The sequence below is a fragment of the Mustela nigripes genome, chromosome 7, assembly GCF_022355385.1.
Source record: "Mustela nigripes isolate SB6536 chromosome 7, MUSNIG.SB6536, whole genome shotgun sequence".
NCBI classification, from domain to species: domain Eukaryota; kingdom Metazoa; phylum Chordata; class Mammalia; order Carnivora; family Mustelidae; genus Mustela; species Mustela nigripes.
This window is the reverse complement of record NC_081563.1, coordinates 32,036,575-32,056,121: the sequence shown is the minus strand read 5'-3', so window position 1 is coordinate 32,056,121 and position 19,547 is coordinate 32,036,575. Positions and strand designations below refer to the sequence as shown.

General features: G+C 38.3%; 1 protein-coding gene across 8 annotated transcripts in view; it reads left to right on the top strand.

The window, feature by feature from the left end:
- MAP4K3 (mitogen-activated protein kinase kinase kinase kinase 3) overlaps window positions 1–19,547 on the top strand; it is a 198,171-nt gene that overhangs the window by 58,544 nt on the left and 120,080 nt on the right. For all 8 annotated transcript variants that reach the window (XR_009405292.1, XM_059405517.1, XM_059405514.1 and 5 more), the window contains exon 2: window positions 8,655–8,712. Coding sequence is in view for 7 of the 8 variants with exons in the window: in XM_059405517.1 (XP_059261500.1) it covers window positions 8,655–8,712 (58 nt within the window). In the remaining variant the exon portion in view is untranslated. The remainder of the gene's footprint in view (window positions 1–8,654; window positions 8,713–19,547) is intronic.

Genomic DNA, 19,547 nt, shown 5'->3' with positions numbered 1-19,547 from the left:
TGGGGTCCTGGGATCGAGCCCCGCATCGGGCTCTTTGCTCAGCGGGAGCCTGCTTCTCTCTCTCTGCCTGACACTCCGCCTACTTGTGATTTCTCTCTCTGTCAAATAAATAAATAAAATCTTTAAAAAAAAAAAAAAAAAAAGAAAGGCAGGCAGAGAGAGAGGAAGGGAAGCAGGCTCCCTGCTGAGCAGAGGGCCTGACACAGGGCTCGATCCCAGGACCCCAGAGGCATTAACCTACTGAGCCACCCAGGTGCCCCTAAAGTTGATTTTTTTCCAGTTGTAGGCTAAATAAATCCTGGGGTTGTAATGTATAGCTTGGCGACTCCAATTCTAACAACACTATATTGTATATTTGAAAGATGATGAGAAAATAGATCTTAAAAGTTCTCATCACAAGGAAAAAGAATTTTTTTTTTTTTTTTTTTTTTTTTAGGAAAAAGAATTTTTAAGCATGTGTGGTCATAGATGTTACCTAAACTTATTATGGTCATCATTTTGCAGTATATATATATATCAAATTATGTTGTACACCTAAAACTAATAAAATTTAAGCACAGTTATATCTCAAAAAAATGAAAACTCCCCAATTTAAATATTTTATTGCATACACAAACTTCCGGTTTTCAGCTGTACTAGATATATTTCAGTTGCTAGATAGCTTCATGTGGCCTGGGGCTACTCTGTTGTACAGTGCGGATATAAAACAGGTCCATCAGTGCAGAAAGTTCTCTTGGACAATGCTGTTTCAAAGTGGAGGTCAGCCAGTTTTTTCTCTAAAGAGCCACATACTAAATACAGGTACTACATATGGTCTCCATCTCCATCCAAGTAAATACTTACAGGTATTGCATTTGGTCTCCATCTCAGCTACTCAGCCATTGTATTATGAAAACAGCCATAAACTGTATTTCAACAAATGAACATAGCTGTGTTCCAGCAAAGCTTTATAAAAAAATCTATCTCAGATTAAAAAACCAGACTCTTAACTATAGAAAACAGAGATGATTACCAGAGGGGAGGTGTGGTGCAGGGATGGGTGAAGGGAATTAAGAGTATATTTATCAGTGAAAAGCACTGAATGATGTATAGAAGTGTCAGGTCACTGTGTTGTACACCACCTGAAACTGATGTTAACACTGTATTAACTATACTGGAATTTAAGAAAATGGACATGTTTGCTGACCCCTATTTTAGAGAATCTGGCCTATATCTTTTTCGTGTCAGCTCAGGGTTTACTGGCAGAGTGGCTTTATCATCCAAATTAAATAAAAATTTAATTTTAGGAATGAGAATGAGTAGGCACTGTTAAGAATTCCATTAGGACAGTAGGCATAAACTAGAAATGTCCCGAGCAAATGAGGGACAGAGGTCACTGGATCAGTCTTCCTGTATATTTAGTTGCCCTTGTGGTAGGCTCACACCCAGTTCAAGTAACTGTGGAAAAGCAATCCAGACTATTCCTTCAGCAGGGGCTGCGGGTTAGCCATTTCCCTCTGAAAGGGAGTATTTATATGGGAGGCACCCTGAGGCTTGGCCCATCATATACACTCATAATAGCCTGTGTTTTCTCTTCCTGTGCCTTTGCTCATGCTTTTCTTTCTTTCCTCTTTCCCATTGCTCTTCTATGTTTTAATCCAGTCGGTCTTGCAAACGTTTGCTTAAATGGTAATCTCCTTCATAAAGCCATCCCTGTATCACTCTTTTCGGATTTAGAAGTTGGTATTTATATTTTATAAACCTCAAAAGGCATAGTGCCTTACACCAGGTCCCCAAACCTGACTGAACATTAGAAACACATCAGTAGCTTTAAATACAGATACATGGTTCCTGTCTTAAATCTGTTGGTTGAAAAGCAGTGGTGGTGTTTTTTGTTACTCTTTTGTTTTTAAACTTCTAATGTGATTCTTATATAACGAACCAGCTGGTTTAGTATTTGGAATCTGTTAATTTAGACTTAGATGATTTGATATAAACACTGACTTTCAGAATTAGGAACATTAGAAATAGTCTTTTTTCACTTTCATGTTTTTAAGTTGGGGGAAGGAATTGGGAAGAAGACAGAAGGGAAATTATTTGCTGAGCTCCTACTGCTAGTTACTGGCAGAGCCGGGACTAAACTTTGTGTATCTTCACTTCCATTTCTGAACCTTTCTTCATATTAATGATGCACAGACCCTTCTAAGTAGTAAGCTTTGAGTGTGTGAGGGTGTTTGGTACATAATTGATAGATTATTTTATTGGTAGTGACTGTCTTTAACTCACTTTATTTTGTATGGTAGCACAGTTTTTGCCTTTTAATAATTGCTCCTTGATGATGTTATTTACTCCCACTTTCACATTCAAGAAATACTTTACTGATAGTTCGAGATAATGCAGTAGTCAGCATGAAATCATCTTGGAAAGATTCTTTCCCAAATGAGTTCTAATATGAATGGCTTCTACAGGGTTGACTGAACCGAACTGACTTCTTAGACAGCTTTGAATCATAATGGTTTGCAAGAGCCCCTCTGAACTGAGACCAGTTCTAGATGTGCAGGACTTTCTTACCCAGGCTCACTCCCATTTGGGAAAGGTTACCCAGGATCTGTGGGAGTGTGTGGATGTGCGATGCCTTAGCCAGAGTAGCAATAGGGAAAAGGCTTGTGGGGAGTGATAATAACCTGAGTTGTGCTTTAAAGGATTATCTGGGAGTTAGGCCCAGGAAAGAGTTGGTATGTTCGTCTGGGCAGTATGTTCCAGAGAGCAAACGTGTGGATAGTTTTAGGAAATGGCAACTTGTTTAGTTTGGGTGCAGCATAAAGTGCAAATTAAGAAGTGACTGGAAAGACAGACTGGGGCAAGATAGTGAAAAAGTTTTATTGTTGAAATGCTGTATTTTTCAACTAGACAACCACATGCAAAAGAATAAAATTGGAGGCCTCTGGACACTATATAAAAATTCACTCAAAATGGATCATAAACCTAAAAGAAAGAGCTAAAATTATAGAATACTTAGAAGAAAACAGGACAAAAATCTTTGTGACCTTGGGTTAGGCATTGGTTTCTTAGCTGTAATACAACGAGCAAAGCGACACAACATAGACAGGTAGGACTTGATTAAAATTAAAAACTTTTGTGCTTTAAAGAATACCATCAAGGAAAGAGGACAGTCCCTAGGATGGGATTAGATATTTGCAAATCATGTAACTGGTAAGAGACATGTCAGGATCTATAAAGAATTCTTCTAAGTCATTGATAACACAAAAATGAACAAAGAGGTGAATATGACATTTTTCCAAAGAAAATATTCAGATGGCCAATGAGCAGATGAAAAGATGCTCAACATCATTAGTCATTAGTGAAGTGCATGTCAGACCACAGTGAGAGATACCACTTCACATCCTCTAGTGCAGCTAAAATAAAAACCGTAACAGCAAACATGGGCAAGGATGCAAAGAAATTGGAACCCTCCTATATTGGTGGTAATAATATAAAATGGTGCAGCCACTTTGGAGAAAAATTTGACAGTTCTTCAAAAGCCAAACGTAGAGTTACCATGTGATTTGGTGGTTCTGCTCTTAGGCCTGTCTGTACCCAAGAGAATTGAAAATAAAAATGAGTACACTAGGGGCTCCTAGGTGGCTCAGTCAGTTAAGTGTCTGCCTTTGGCTCAGATCATGATCCCAGGACCCGGGGATCAAGCCCCACAACGGTGCTTCAGGCTGCCCGCTTCTTCCTCTTCCTGCCCCTACGTCCCCACCACTACCGCACTCATGCTTGCACTGTCTCTCAAATAAAATCTTTTTAAAAAAAGTGTGTACACCAGTGTTCATAGAAGCATTATTCATAATAGCTAAAAAATGGGGAAAAAACTAAATATCTTTCAGCTGAAAATGGATAAGGAGAATATGGTATTTCCATACAATTGATTATTATTATTCAGAAACAAAAGGAGTCGAGTACTGATACATGCTACAGTGTGGATGAACCCAAAAATGTTATGCTGGGTGAAAGAAGCCATGCACAGAGGGCCACATTTTGTATGATCCTGTTTATATGAAATATCCATAATAGCCATATCCATAGAAGGAGAAAGCAGACCAGTAGTTCTCAGGGATTGGGAGGGGGTGGAGTAGGGAGTGACTGCTGAGTGATCTGGGCTTTCTTTTGGGGTGATGAAATGTCCCAAAGGTAGTAGTGATGGTTATGTAACTGTGAATATGGTAAAACACTGAATTGTATGCATTGAAAGGGTGAATTTTATGGTATGCGAATTATATCTCAATAAAAATCTATTATGAAAAGTGCTATGTATTTAGTGAAAAATTTAAATTGTCTGACAAGGAATTTGAATTTTGTCTTTAAAGCAATGATGTATATTCCTGAAGAGTTTTCAACTTAAGAATGACACGATCTGAAGATCATTTTCAGAGCAAGTCAAGAATGATGGTCAAACCAGTGGGGTGGCAGAAGGCTCAGAGGTCTAGATGCTTAGAATATATATCCTTCGTTTTCTGCCCTGAGCAAATCTGAGAATTTTATGTTATTGATATTGAATTAAAGATTTTTAACTTTAGAGGCACCTGGTGACACAGTCAGTGAAGCGTCTGACTCGTGTTTTCAGCTGAAGTTCTGATCTCAGGGTTGTGAGATCAAGCACCGTGTTGGGATGTGTGCTTGCACGGAGTCTGCTTAAGTTTCTCTCCCTGTGTACTTTCTACGCTGCCTGTGCACGCTCTCTCTCAAATAAATCTTAAAATTTTTTAAACTTTATACATGGCAGTATTTTACATTATTTACCTTGGTCTCATTTTCTTACTAATAAATTGCCCTTGGTGATGGCTAAGAGAATAGTAGTTGCATGGTGGATCAGGTCAGTTAAGCCTGTGCCTTTGGCTCAGGTCTTGATCCTGGAGTCTTGGGATTGAACTCTGCATCAGGCTCCTTGCTCAGCAGGGAGTCCGCTTCTCCCTCTGTCCCTTACCTCTCTCTCAAATAAATAAAATCATAAAAAATGAATAGTAGTTGCAGAGCATAGGAGACACTATTAATTTTTATGTTAATCTCAGTGAGTAATCTTGACCACTAAATTTAGAGACAGCAAAATATGGTTTAGCCAAAATACCAAGATTCTTATGAATCATAATGCTTTAAAGACTTTTGATTAGGGGGCTCCTGGGTAACTCAGTTAGTTATGCATCTGATTGTTGATTTTGACTCAGGTCATGGTCTCTCAGGGTTATGAGATTGAGCCCTGGGTCAGACCCCACACTCAGCAGGGAGCGTGGTGGAAATTCCCTCTCGTTCTCCCTCCTGCCCCTTACCTACCTATCTCTCATTCTCTCTCTCTCTCTCTCTGAATAAATAAAAAGTAAAATCTTAAAAAAAAAAAAAAAAAGTGGAGGCACCTGGGTGGCTCAGTGGGTTAAGCCTCTGCTTTTGGCTCAGGTTATGATCTCAGGGTCCTAGGATCGAGCCCCACATTGGGCTCTCTGCTCAGCAAGGAGCCTGCTTCCTCCTCTCTCTCTGCCTGCCTCTCTGCCTACTTGTGCTCTCTGTCAAATAAATAAATCTTAAAAAAAAAAAAAAAAATATATATATATATATATAAGACTTTTCATTAACAAACAAGGATTTTGATGCAGGAAAGCTCAGAAATTCAACTTGCTTGGGGTTTTTATTGTTTTTCTTCCCTTTTTATGAACTACCTTAATTCTGTCGAATAAGTTACATACTGGAAAATATTTCCAGGTAAAAAAGATTAGTAATTATTTTGGTTGTTTTGGTTTTTTGTTCATTCTACAAAATTGTAAGTCTAAAAAACTCTTGTTGTCTTCAAGCAAATTCTGGACTAAAAAAAATTCTGGACTGATTTAAATTTTGAAAAATTATAGGTCAAGCCTGTAGTAGTAAATATGACATTAGTCTGATAAGTGCTATTGATAAGTTTCTTACTGTCACAGTTTTTCTGTTAAATATATGCCGGTGTTAACTATTAGTAAATCTATTTTTAGAAGAGTAGTATGTTGTGTATAGTAGCCATTTTGGACACTTTGTGTAACTTGTGTTGTCCATAGTGCCCTCTTGTGGTCAATTAGGAGCCAAATTTCAGCTAGAAAAATATCCTCCTGGCTTTCTTGGAGTTCGTATTATCTCAGCTCTTCTATAGTGGAATCAGCCATACTCTGAACTTCTTTTCAGTAAACAGAAAACAAAATCATGGCAAGATTTTTAAGTGGAGAATTGAGAATTGGGGAGAGTAGCATCTTATTTTATTTGGAGAAGTACTAAAAAGATGAGGGTTAGAAGACAGAGCATCTAGACCTAAAAGTTCATGCATGAAGTGTGAGGAGAGGCAAACAGTTATGATACTGTTTGAGGAGATTTGTGGATCATGTTTATGCGATATGCCTGAATATTTTACAGGTACACTCTGTCCCCCTTTTCACAAAATGCTCCCAGAATGATGTTCTGATTTTATTTCTCTTTCATTGTGTGTGTGTGTGTGTGTCTGTCTGTCTGTCTGTCTGTCTTCTTATCCTTGGGAGGGGAATGAACACTTACCTGGCACTATATTTGAAATACATATCTTTCTTTCTTTCTTATTTATTTATTTATTTATTTATTTTTAAAGATTTTATTTATTTGGCATCAGATAAGAGAGAGAGGGAGCACAAGCAGGGGGTAGGCAGAGGGAGAAGCAGGCTTTCCACTGAGCAGGGAGCCTGATGCAGGGCTTGATCCCAGGACACCAGGATCATGACCTTAGCTGAGGGCAGACACTTAAAGGACTGATCCACCCAGGTGCCCCTGAAATATGTATCTCATTTAATGGGGATTAAGTTTAATTTGAAATAACTTCAAATCTGTTTCATACTGCCAGTAATAAGTTGGCCATCATAAGCATTCATTGGTTATGGGGATTTCTTTCAGAAGGAATGAATTTTCCCTGACAATTTAATTTACATTTTTTAAAGAATTTGTATGGGGAGATCTTTTTTTTTAAAAAGACATTTATTTAAGTAATCTCTGTACCCACTGTGGGGCTGGAATTCACAACCCCAAGATTTAAGAGTCACATGTCCTTCTGACTGAGCCAGCCAGGCAACTTGATATGGTGGAGAACTTTTAATACCTTTATTCTTGGGGGTGCCTGGGTGGCTCAGCCTTAGCTGGTAAGCTGCTGCCTTCAGCTCAGGTCGTGATCCCTGGATCCTGGGATCAAGCCCTGCATTTGGTTCTCTGATCAGCAGGAAGCCTGCTTCTTCCTCTCCCTCTCCCCTGGCTTGTGTTTCCCTCTCTTGCTGTCTTTCTGTCAAATAAATAAATAAAATCTTTTTTAAAATTACCTTTGTTCTTCTTTGAGTTAAAAAGTTAAATTTTATGTTGCAACAGTGGTTCCATTCCATATCTACCTTCCTAGATTGTTATCTGATGTTTTTAATGCTCCTGTATTCTTAGAAGGATTCCACTGTTAAAGCTGTTACCATTACTTGTGGGTGATTCACTGATCTTCACTAATCCTTTAATAAGAGTATTGTGGGGTGCCTGGCTGGCCCAATCAGTGGAGTGTGCAAGCAACTCTTGATCTTGGGGTTTTGAGTTCAAGTCCCATGTTGGGTGTAGGGATAACTTTAAAAATAAAATTAAAAAAATATATATATTGTGACTAAGAGTAATTCTGCCCACAGGATTGTATCTTTCTGTGCTCAGGGAATTGTATATACTGATCTTCATTGCTTGATATGAAAATCAAGTTTCAATTAGCAGTTTAAATATTATGTGACAGGTATAACAGTTTGAAGCATTTTGGAGATTCTGATCCAACTGTAAAACATTTAAGTTGACAATGACTGCCATATTCAAACAAATTGAAAATTTGTTTGCTTACTTATACATAATTACAGTTGTAAATATCAACAATCAAATATTATGAATTGATTTTTTTTTTTTAAGATTTTATTTATCTGTTAGAGAGCATACGCATGTAAGAGAGTGGGGAGGGGCGGCGAGAGGAGGGGAAGCAGACTCCCACTGTGCAGGGAGCCTGATGCAGGTCTCAATCCCAGGACGCTGGGTTCGTGACCTGAGCTTAGGGCAGATACTTAACTGACTGAGACACCCAAGCGCCCCCACATTCTAAGATTTTTAAGTTTAAAAGTTTAAGTCTAGTTAAGCAATTCAAAATTTTACCTCACCTTTGAATGCATGGCAATAGAGTATAATGCTTAAAAGCTCAGACTCTGTGAAGTCAGGCTTGTTGGATTGGAATCTTGCTGCTATCACTTACTAGCATTATGGCTTTGGCAAGTTTTTTAACTTCCCTGTGCTTCAGTTTCCCCACCTGCAACATGGATATAGTAGTTGTACCTACCTCATAAAATTGTCGTGGGGAGAAATGAATTACTGTAAAACATTTAGAACAGTGCCTGGCACATACAGAAGTCTCTCTGTGTGTTGACTTATTATTACCATTATTAAATTTACAGTTGAGTTAATGTTGACCTTCATTGTGAAGAATATACTGTCTATTTTGTAATAGAAAACCATCTGTAGTTCTTGCTTTAAAAAAATGTTTCTGTGTAACTGAAAATAAACAGTAAACTAAAATTACATTTCATAAAGTTTTTTATGAAAGCTCTTTTTCACAGTTATCTTTTCTTCTCTTTTAGGCACGGAATGTTAACACTGGTGAATTGGCAGCAATTAAAGTAATAAAATTGGAACCAGGTAAATTGAAATTTAATGTTTCTTATTGCCATAAGCATTAGATAACTTTAAAGCTGATTTAAATGATTGGTTAGCATTCTCTGATTGTTCTTAACATCTTCTGGAAAATAGACTGGGGTTTAGTCTTTCCTCCTCCTCTTCAAGACCTATTGACACATGGCCCAGTTCTTCCTTGAGAGATAACTCTTAACTGGGGGAGGGAGGCGACCTTGTGAAAAGTCTTGATTCCTTCTGAACTCAATTGAGCTAACTTGTCACCAGTCACTAGTGTTGTTTTTCCAGATTAACCCTGTCCTGTGGTGAGGGCAGTGTGATGCACGGGAAAGAGTTGAACTGAGATTGGGGTGCTTGGAGCCCAGTGCTTTGTGTGTCCCACATTCTTGCTGGGTGAACTTGGTCCAGTAACTTTTCAGAGCCTCAGTTTTCTCAGTAGACCTAGCCTTCAGATTTTATGGTTCACTAATATGGTATTGTAGTTACCTTCCAACTTAAGCAGCTTATTGTAGAGCCTCTAGGATGACTCTTTTTTCCGTGCTTCACCTACATTTTCTTTCTTTGTCTTTCTTTCTTTCTTTTTTTAAGGATTTTATTTATTTATTTGACAGAGAGAGACATACAGAAGAGAGGGAACACAAGCAGGGGAGTGGGAGAGAGAGAAGCAGGCTTCCTGCTGAGCAGGGAGTCCGACATGGGGCTCAGTCCTAGCACCGTGGGATCATGACCTGAGCCAAAGGCAGACGCTTAACCGACTGAGCCACCAAGGCGCCCCATCACCTATATTTTCTCTCTGAAATCCCTCACCCCTTGCAATGTCTTTCTGAGTAACTACCATAGTCTTGTTTACTCTCTCTTAAAAGTCCTTTCTCTCTTTCTGGCCACAAGCAAGTGGTTGTGCTAGTGCCTAGACTGAGTTCCACAGTGGTGGTAGTGCCTTTCTGGTGGCTTCCTCTGCTCCAAACTGATGATACACGGATTTGATAAAAACAGGTTTTATCCTTGGTGTGAGCAGAAACCCATTCCATAGTTTGTTTTTGTGTTTGTTTCTAAAGGTGGGCAGTTTTTTCTGAAAAGTCCAGATAGTAAAATATTTTAGGCTTTGTGGGCCACATGTGGTCTCTGCATACAGATTTTCCTCTTCCCTCCCCATCTCTCTCCTTTTTCCCTCTAAAATAAAAAAAAAAAAAGAATTCTTAGCTGAGAAACCATTCTTAGCAACCAGGCCACCTGCAGCTGTGTTCGCCCGCCCCTGGCTTACATCATCAGTAGACTTTTTAGAAGTGCCATTAAGATGAAATTTAAGGATTTGTTGACAGACTATGATCAGATCACACTCAGATATAATGAATAGAAAAAATACTTTCTCAGTTATACATATTTACAGATTTTTTATAGTACAGTTAACACTTTAACTTACAAGATGGGTTTTTCTTTGAATCTCCTATGTTTTAAGGGATATTTGAAGTTGTTGAAATCTGAGGTTTAAAAAAAAGGGAAGATTTGGGGGTTTTATTTAAATTCAGTTAATTAACATATAATATATTATTAGTTTTAGAGATAGAGGTCAGTGATTCATCAATCTTATATAATACCCAGTGCTGATTATATCACATTAAAGGAGGGCTCCTTTAATGTCCAGCACCCAGTTACTACCCCCTGCCAACCAGCAAACCTCAGTTTGTTTCCTACGATTAAGAGTCTTATGGTTTGGGCGCCTGGGTGGCTCAGTGGGTTAAGCCACTGCCTTCGGCTCAGGTCATGATCTCAGAGTCCTGGGATCGAGTCCTGCATCGGGCTCTCTGCTCAGCAGAGAGCCTGCTTCCCTCTCTCTCTCTCTGCCTGCCTCTCCATCTACTTGTGATTTCTCTCTGTCAAATAAATAAATAAAATCTTTAAAAAAAAAAAAAGTCTTATGGTTTGTCTCACTCTCTGGTTTCATCTTGTTTTATTTTCTCCTCTCTTCCCTCATGATCCTCTTTTTTTTTTTTTTAAAAAGATTTTATTTATTTATTTGACAGAGAGAGATCATAAGTAGGCAGAGAGAGAGAGGAGGAAGCAGGCTCCCTGCTGAGCAGAGAGCCCGATGCAGGACTCGATCCCAGGACCCTGAGATCATGACCTGAGCTGAAGGCAGAGGCTTAACCCACTGAGCCACCCAGGCACCCGATCCTCTGTTTTATTTCTTAAATTCTATATGAGTGAGATCATAAAATTGTCTTTCTCCAGTTGACTTATTTTGCTTAGCATAATACCCTCTAGTTCTATCCACATTGTCACAAATGGCAAGATTTCATTTTTTGATGGCTGCATAGTATTCCATTGTATATCTATACCACCTCCTCTTTGTCCATTCATCTGTTGATGGACATCTGGGCTCTTTCCATAGTTTAGCTATTGTGGACATCACTGCTATAAACATTCAGGTGCAGGTGCCCCTTTTGATCACTACTTTTGTATCTTTGGGGTAAATACCCAGTAGTGCAATTGCTGGGTCGTAGGGTAGCTCTATCTTCAACTTTTTGAGGAACCTCCATGCTGTTTTCCAGATTGGTTGCACTAGCTTGCATTCCCACCAACAGTGTAGGAGTGTTCCCCTTTCTCCGCATCCTCGCCAACATCTGTTGTTTCCTGATTTGTTCATTTTAGCAATTCTGTCTCCCTGTGGTTTTGATTTGTATTTCCCTGATGCTGAGTGATGTTGAGCATGTGTTCATGTGTCTGTTGGCCATTTGTATGTGAAGTTGGTGAAATCTGAGGTTTAAAAAAAAAATACGATTTGGCATTTGAAGTAGGGCCTTCATTTGTAATCTTTAAGAAGTGGCTATGTTATTTGATGAAATTGTCTCTAACTAGAAGTAGTTTATACATACACCATTCCTTCAAGTCAGTTTGGTGCCTTCTCCTTCACGTCTTCCCTGCCCCTGGTCTGAGTAAGAGGGCTCCCCTGCAGGAACAGCTCCCTTGTAGCACGTACCACAGCTGTATTATCATTTTAGAATTGCCTTTCTTTGTTTCTAGGCTTTCAGCAAGTTTGTGTCCATAGCACTGAACTTTGTTCTGGTGTATAGTATTCATTCAGCACATCTTAATGTTTCCTTTAAAAAATTAGGAACTTGAAAATCTTCCTGTTCATCGAGTTATTTGTTTTCTGATTAATGCAGAGTTTGTGTTATGTTGTTAATCTTGAAACTCTCATGCATTTATTGATTATTGTTATAAAAGTAAAAATACAGTTGAAACAAGAAGAAAAAATCATGTTCTACCATCAGAGGTTAACAAGGGTATTATTCAATATATGCTATGAGATATATCCTTAAATTTAGTTAACATTGGATTCCCTGCTTAACTCTTCATCGAAGCCACCTGAATTTTAGCATTTAATTTCTTTGTTTTAATGTCACATATCACTTGTTGGTAAGCTTGGAGTATACAGCCTGTTGGTAAAGAGCATGAGTCTGAAGCTCCGATACTTTGATTATAGTCCTGGGTTGACCACATCGTTTAACCTGTCTGATTCTCTCAAGTGGAAGTAATAATAGTAGCTTCCTCTTAAAGGTTATCATAGGGATTAAATGAGCTAATATAGTTAAAGCCCTTAAAATAGTGCCTGGAACAGAGTACTATAGTCAGTAACTTACTACTAACAGTATTATAGTTTTCAAACTATGGCCAACCTTGTTTGATCTATACTTACTACCCTCCTTCTCCCACTTGTAATTTTGAATCCGATCCCAAATATCTTATCATTTCAGCCCTTAATCTTCCAGCATGTATGGCTTAAAGATAACAATTCAAAGTATAACCATGAGCAGGAACTCTTACAAGAGCATAAACTGGTGCATCTACTTTGGAAAAACAGTTTGGCCTTTACTTAAAAAGTTAAACACTAATTTGCCATAGTGACCCAGCAGTTCCACTCTTGTGCATTTGCACACACGGCTTTCGTACACCAGTTCATGGTAGCATTATTCATGATAGTCTGGCGTTGGAAACAACTGCCTGTCAACTGGTAAACGAAAAGACAAAACATGCTCTCACAGTGGAATATTTTATTCAGCAATGAAAAGAAACAAACTGCTGATGGATGCAGTGACATAAATGAACCTAAAAATGTGCTATGTGAAGGAGCCAGACACGAGAGACTGTATACTGTGTGATTGTATTTATGTGAAATGTTCAGAAGATGCAAATCTGTAGTCAGAAAGTGGATTAGAGGACTGGTGTGGGAGAATGTAGTGATTAACAGTTAATGGACATGTGGGATCTTACTGGGGTAATATTCTATAACTGGTTTACAGTGATGCTGGCACAACTTGATAAATTACTAAAAAAAACCCCTGTTGAATTGTACACTCAATCTGGATGAATTATGTGATTTTAAAATACGCTGTAACAAATGATAAAAATACATACCACGTTCCATTGTTCTCTCTCAACAGTATTAATATAGCTTCCTAGCAACAAGTAAGTTCCACATACTGCAGTTAGTTGATGTGTCTCAAATTTCTTTTATGTTTGTAGGTTCCTTCTTTTTATCCTTTTTGTTTATCTCTCTTCTTTTTCCTTGAAGTTTTTTGTTGAGGAAACTTGGTTATTTGTTGTGTAGAATTATTCTGTTGGTTTGGAATTTGCTAATTGCCTCCTTGTGGTGTTATTTACTATGTTCTTCTCTGAATTGGTAGTTAGCCTCAGAGGATTGATAAGATTCAGATTTGATTTGGAATGTGGTGAAGGGAGACAGCTTCATGATGGCCAGTCTACAACTTTTTGAAAAACAAAAACCAAATCTGAAATACTTTAAGTGTGATGTAATGAAGAATTTGCATCTAAAGTTTGTTATTTTGTTACTTTTTCTTTTTTCTTTTCTTAACAACTGATACCTAATTTGAGCCTAAAGCTAAATTAAAACTTATTCAGACATGAGGACAGATTCTTTGTTTAAATGTGAATTTAGTCTGCATATGTCACTGGAACTTCCAGTCTTACTCATGCGGCTTTATTTATTTATTTATTTTAAGATTTTATTTTATTTTATTTATTTATTTTTAAAGATTTTATTTATTTATTTGACAGAGAGAAATCACAAGTAGATGGAGAGGCAGGCAGAGAGAGAGAGGGAAGCAGGCTCCCTGCTGAGCAGAGAGCCCGATGCGGGACTCGATCCCAGGACCCCGAGATCATGACCTGAGCCGAAGGCAGCGGCTTAACCCACTGAGCCACCCAGGCGCCCCAGATTTTATTTTATTTTAAATGATCTCTACACCCAGCCTGGGGCTCAAACCCACCACCCTGAGGTCAAGAGTTGCATGCTCCACCGACTGAGCCAGGCAGGTGCCCCCACGTGGTTTTAATTTATATTTGGTTTTCCCAGTCATCCTTTAATTAACCAACAGACTATAATTTTTTAAATTTTTATTTGAATTCCAGTCAGTAACATATAATATAATATTAGTTTGTAACATTTTAAAACTTAAATAGCAAAGATTATGTTTGGTCATTATAATAAAAGTAAGAAAAATACAATTAAACAAAAAGGAAACAAAATATCATCATTCTACCAGCTATATGAACACTGTCAACTTCTGGTGATTTTTCTCCAGATTTTCTTGTATGTTTATATACATACATCCATATGTACATATACATATGGGGACACACACAATTATGTAGACCGTAAAGGGCTGGTTGGAGTTCAGAGATTGGCAAGGATACATACTACTGAGATCAGCTTAATTTGCTTGCCTATCACTGAGCCAGGGAACAAGCACTGCAAAGAATAAATAAGGATGCGCTTGAGTGGGCAGGGCTCCAAGGGTATCCCCAGGCCCTCACAGAGGTGGTCCAAACTGGTGGTTCGTGCAGTGAGTAATTTGTCAGCCACAAAACCTGGTTTTTAGGTAAAAGAAAAACACGAGTTCAATTGCTAGAATTCTTATACTTTGTGGAACAAGGTAGTGTTCTAGCCTTTTGTAGGCTGCCCATTCTAGTTTCTGGAGAAAAGCTTTCATTATTTGTAAGATAAAATCAAAACAATCTCATGACAAACCAGTTGGTCCTTTTTTAAAATTTTAATTTCAGTGTATAACACACAGAGTTATACTAATTTCCGGTGTACAATATAGTGATTCAAAAATTGTGTACATTACCCTCTGCTTATCATGATATGCCTATTCTTCTCTTAATCCCCTTAACCTATTTCACGCATCTTCCACCCATTTGCCACTTGTAGCCATCAGTTTGTTTTCTATAGGTGAGAGTGCTTTTTGGTTTGTCTCTTTTTTTCTTTGATTGTTTCAGATCTTTTTCTGTGTTTGATCTAGATCTTCAGTATGTATGTAGTCTTAGAATTAAGTCTGTATCATCTAAGTAGCATGGATAGGCTCTGAAATGCTGGCAGGGAAAACATAACTGTCATACTGGGTTTGTTTTCTCTTTTCTGTGTCGGAGGACTTACAGGGAGAATTTGACAGCATAATTCAAGCGGGTCCAGAAATCTAGGAAATGATGATGTGCAGAACTTGATTTAACAGGAATTTACTTTCTTATTAGTGTTTTTTTCAGATGGTGGAATTTTTTTCCTGAAATTCACATATCCACGTAACAATAACAATAATGGTGATAAAAGTCACAGAAGTCACTTTTTGAACATTTGCTTAGGGCTGCATGTCAGACTCCATATTCTTCATATGCATCGTCTCAGTCCTCACAGTAACACCTTGCAATAGGTAAGGTATTATCCTCCCTATCCCACAGATGTAGAATAGAGGCACGGAAAGATTAAATAATTTGCCTTAGGGCTATGTAACAGTGGAGCAAATTCAAATCCAGGTTTATGTTTTTTCTAGAGCCTATGCTGTTATGTGTATTGCCTTACAGATGCTTCATGGGATGTTTAGAATAATTCCTGCTTCTCCAGCAATGCTCTTTGAATGTTTGCCTCTCTACTGTAGAACCCATATTCATTTATTTTTAATTTAAGTTTTTGCATTTTTAAGGTAATTGTAGACTTTAGAGAAAAGTTGAAAGAATAGTACAAAGAATTTCACCCAGATTTCTCAGTACTTGATTTATTATGTTTGCTTTATTCTTTCCTACACTAAGAGATACCATCTTCCCCTGGATACTTTAGTGTGTATTTTCTTTAACAATAAAATGTCATTGTCTTACTTAACAGTACTGTGATCAAAGTCTGGAAATTAATGCTGATGGTGATGTTATTTTTTAACCCACAGACCTTACTCAGATTTTGTCAGTTGCCCCAATAATACCCTTTAAAGGCAAAAGAAAATCCAAGATCATGCGCTGCATTCAGTTGCCAAATCTCTTGAGTTTCCTTTAATCTGAATGAGTTCTTGAGCCTTTGTTTTGGTTTCTAGGTGTAGTTCTTGCTGCTGAAGCGTCCTTGTTATTAGGCTGCCTTAAGGGATGGATATACCATGTATGCACACGCGTAAATACACATTTACCCACACCTCCCCTGTGCCTCTACGCTTATCACTGTCTAAAACCAATACTAGTCTAACAACACAGGGTTCATTCTCTCTTTTTCATATTTGTAACTCTCTTCTCTAATAGGGAAGAGCTTACTGTCCATTAGCCACAATATACTGGTTAGTTCTTTGCTTTATCTTGAATACAAAAGTAATTTCAGAATTGTTAATCCATGCCTCTGTGAGAAATCAGCTACTCATTGTTTAGAGTTTGTTTATCTTTAGAACATACACTGTTCTAAGGCCTGGTTCCCCACCTCCCTTACCCTCTCAAAAGTGTTTGTTATTTATTTGCTATCTCTATGGTGTATTAGTTTCCTAGGGCAACCATAACAAAATACCACAGACTGGGTGGCTTAAAGCAATAGATATTTATTCTTTCACAGTTCTGGGAGGTTGGAAGTTGGAAATCAAGATGTCACTAGAGTTAGTTCTTTCTGAGAGCTTGAGGGAGGATATGTTCCATGCATCTCCTCCAGCTTCTGGGGATGGCCTGCAGTGCTTGGCATTCCTTGGTTTGTAGAAGGCTCCAATCTCTGCCTTCATCATCACACAGTGTGCTTCCTGTGTCCAAATTTCCCCCTTATGTAAGGACACCTAAAGGCCTCATCTTGACTTAATGACTACAAAGACCCTATTTCCAAGTAGGGTCACATTCACAAGTACTGGAGGTTAAGACTTCATCATATCTTTTGGGGGGACACAGTTCAACCCATGACATATGGCAAGTTCATTTGTGTCTGAATTCATTTTGGGGGTGCCTCCCTCATCTTTGGTTTTATTTTCATTTAGAGTGTTTTTAAAGTATATGAAACTTAGACATGATTCTAAAAGGCAGAACTATACAAAAAAGTATATTTAGGGAAGTATTCTACTTGTGTCTTTTTTTTTCCCCTATTCTAACCACTGTCTTTGGTCTCAGGTTTTCCTTTCCATGTTTTCTTGTTGTAATGTTTCTGTTTTTCTTTTATGAAAGGTAGCATACTATAGGTACCTCTTTGAATTTTGTTCTTTTCACTTAACAGCATGTCTGAGAAATCACTCCACACCAGTTGCTAGAGCTCTTTCTCATTCTGCATAGTGCTCCATCATATATACATACCATAGTTAATTCAGTCCCTGTCCTATGTGGGAGCATTTAGGTTGGTTCCAGTATGTTGCATTTACAAATAACGCCGCTTGTAAAATTTATGTCCTCTATATTGATAAATGCTACAGGGAGGCACCTCAGAAACATGCTATAATGTAAGAAGCCACACATAATAGGTCTCACATTATATGATTCCATTTATATGAAATATACAGACTAAGTGAAACCATAGAGACAGAAAGCAGATTTGTGGTTGCTGGGGAAGAGGGAGGGAATAGGAAGTAACTGCTTAAGGGTATAGTGTCTCCTTCAGGGCTGATAAAAATGTTCTAGAATTAGAGGTGAATGTACTAAATGCCACTGAATTGTACAATTTGTTATATGGATTTTACCTCAAAATTTTGTATTATCCATATAATTAAAATAGGATGTTGGTGCTTTGACATTTCAGCCCATGGAATGGGCAGTGCATCTTCAAATGCTTTCCTCAAGAAACCCTGAAGTTTATCATTTTAATGACAGTGTGTGTAAAGTATATTTTGTCTCCTCACACTTTCTTTTGGTTGCTTCATCAGACTTTAAAGTAATTTTCCTTACCTTTTCTCTTATTTTGTAGAAGTTTGGATTATGTTTTATTTTTCTCTAACACGGGAGAAAGCTGAAGTCTAATGATGCTAGAGCTTATAAATATCTGTGTGGGGAAATGGGGGTGTGGTCAGGGATGGGAGTGGGTCATAAAGAGTGGAAGCTAGAAGGATATTAAGGCCAGATTGTCTACCATCTTCTGTGCTGTGCCAAACTGTCTGGAGCTGTGGGTCATAGAAGGTTATTAGGGAGAAGACTAATATTTATGCTATGTTTTAAAGATAACTGACAATAATGTGGCAAATGTACTGAAATGTAAGTTAATACTGGAAATAGGGAGACCAGTTAAGAGTTATATGGAGAAGGGTGTTAGGGTTCAAATTAACTGCAATAGAAAGAAAATCCAAAATAAAGTGACCTAAGTAAGGTAGACAATACTTTCTCTCCATGTAACAATTGTAAGGTGAGCACAGGTTGGTACTTCAGTGCTGTTCCATGAGCTTATTCAGGGATGTGTGTTCCTTCCATTTTATGTCATCATCCAACAGTGCACACATTCATCTGCTGTTGTTAAGCTAGGTCATTGGTGTGTCCATCTTTAGCTGGTGGGAAGAGTCATTTTAAGGCAAGCAGCTTTTCTTTCAACAAGTAAAGTTGGAAGTCACCCACCAGTTCTGCTCATTTTCTATTGCTGGGAACTTGCTTTCATGGTCACGCAAATTCATGAGAGGGTGGGACATGTAGCCTGGCAGCTACATGTCCAAGAAGGAAAGAATGACTGTTGGAGGCAAAAATAGCAGTCTACCCGAAGAGGCAATTTGAGTGTAACGACGATTTGCACCAAGGTAGTTATAGTCGGGTGGGAATTAAGAGATATTTAGGAGGTAGGATGAAAAGAGAGTATATATTTCTATTCATTTGAGACATGTTGATTATGAGGTGTGTAGAGATTGTATAGATATGTACATTGTCAATTTGATCTAGAGATCTGGAGCTCAGAAGAGAGCTGCCCTGGCTGCAAGACCTGGCTGGATTTCAAAATCATTGTTCAGGTAGTAGTTGTAGTTGGAGAGTTACCGAAAAGAAGGAAATGCAACTTTTTAGAACTGATAAGAAAAAAAGAACTGATAAGAGGCCTTGGATTAGGGCCTAAGAAAGATGTGGACCTTTTGCAAGAGTAATTTCAGTAGAGTCTTGGGGTGAAAAATAGATTGTAGTGGGTTGAGGAATGGATGCAAGTCATGAAAAGGAAACCAAGCTGAGACTATTCTTTGAAGAACTTTGGCTAGGAAAAGCAGTAGGGAGACAGGTTCAATAGGGGAGAAGGTTAAGGGAAAGTTTTTACATTGAAGTAAAGTTGGAGGGGCGCCTGGGTGGCTCAGCGGGTTAAAGCCTCTGCCTTTAGCTCGGGCCATGATCCCAGGGTCCCGGGATCAAGTCCTGCGTGGGGCTCTCTGCTCCTCGGGGAGTCTGCTTCCTTCTCTCTGCCTGCCTCTCTGCCTACTTGTGATTTCTGTCTGTCAAATAAATAAATAACATCTTTTTAAAAAAAAAAAAAAGTTGGAGCATATGTGTAGGCTAAATGGAAAGGAGTGGTGGTAGAGATGAAGGTATCAAAGAAAATACAAATGATGAAGCACAGTTCTGAGAGGGCCCGGAAGAGATGGATCTGG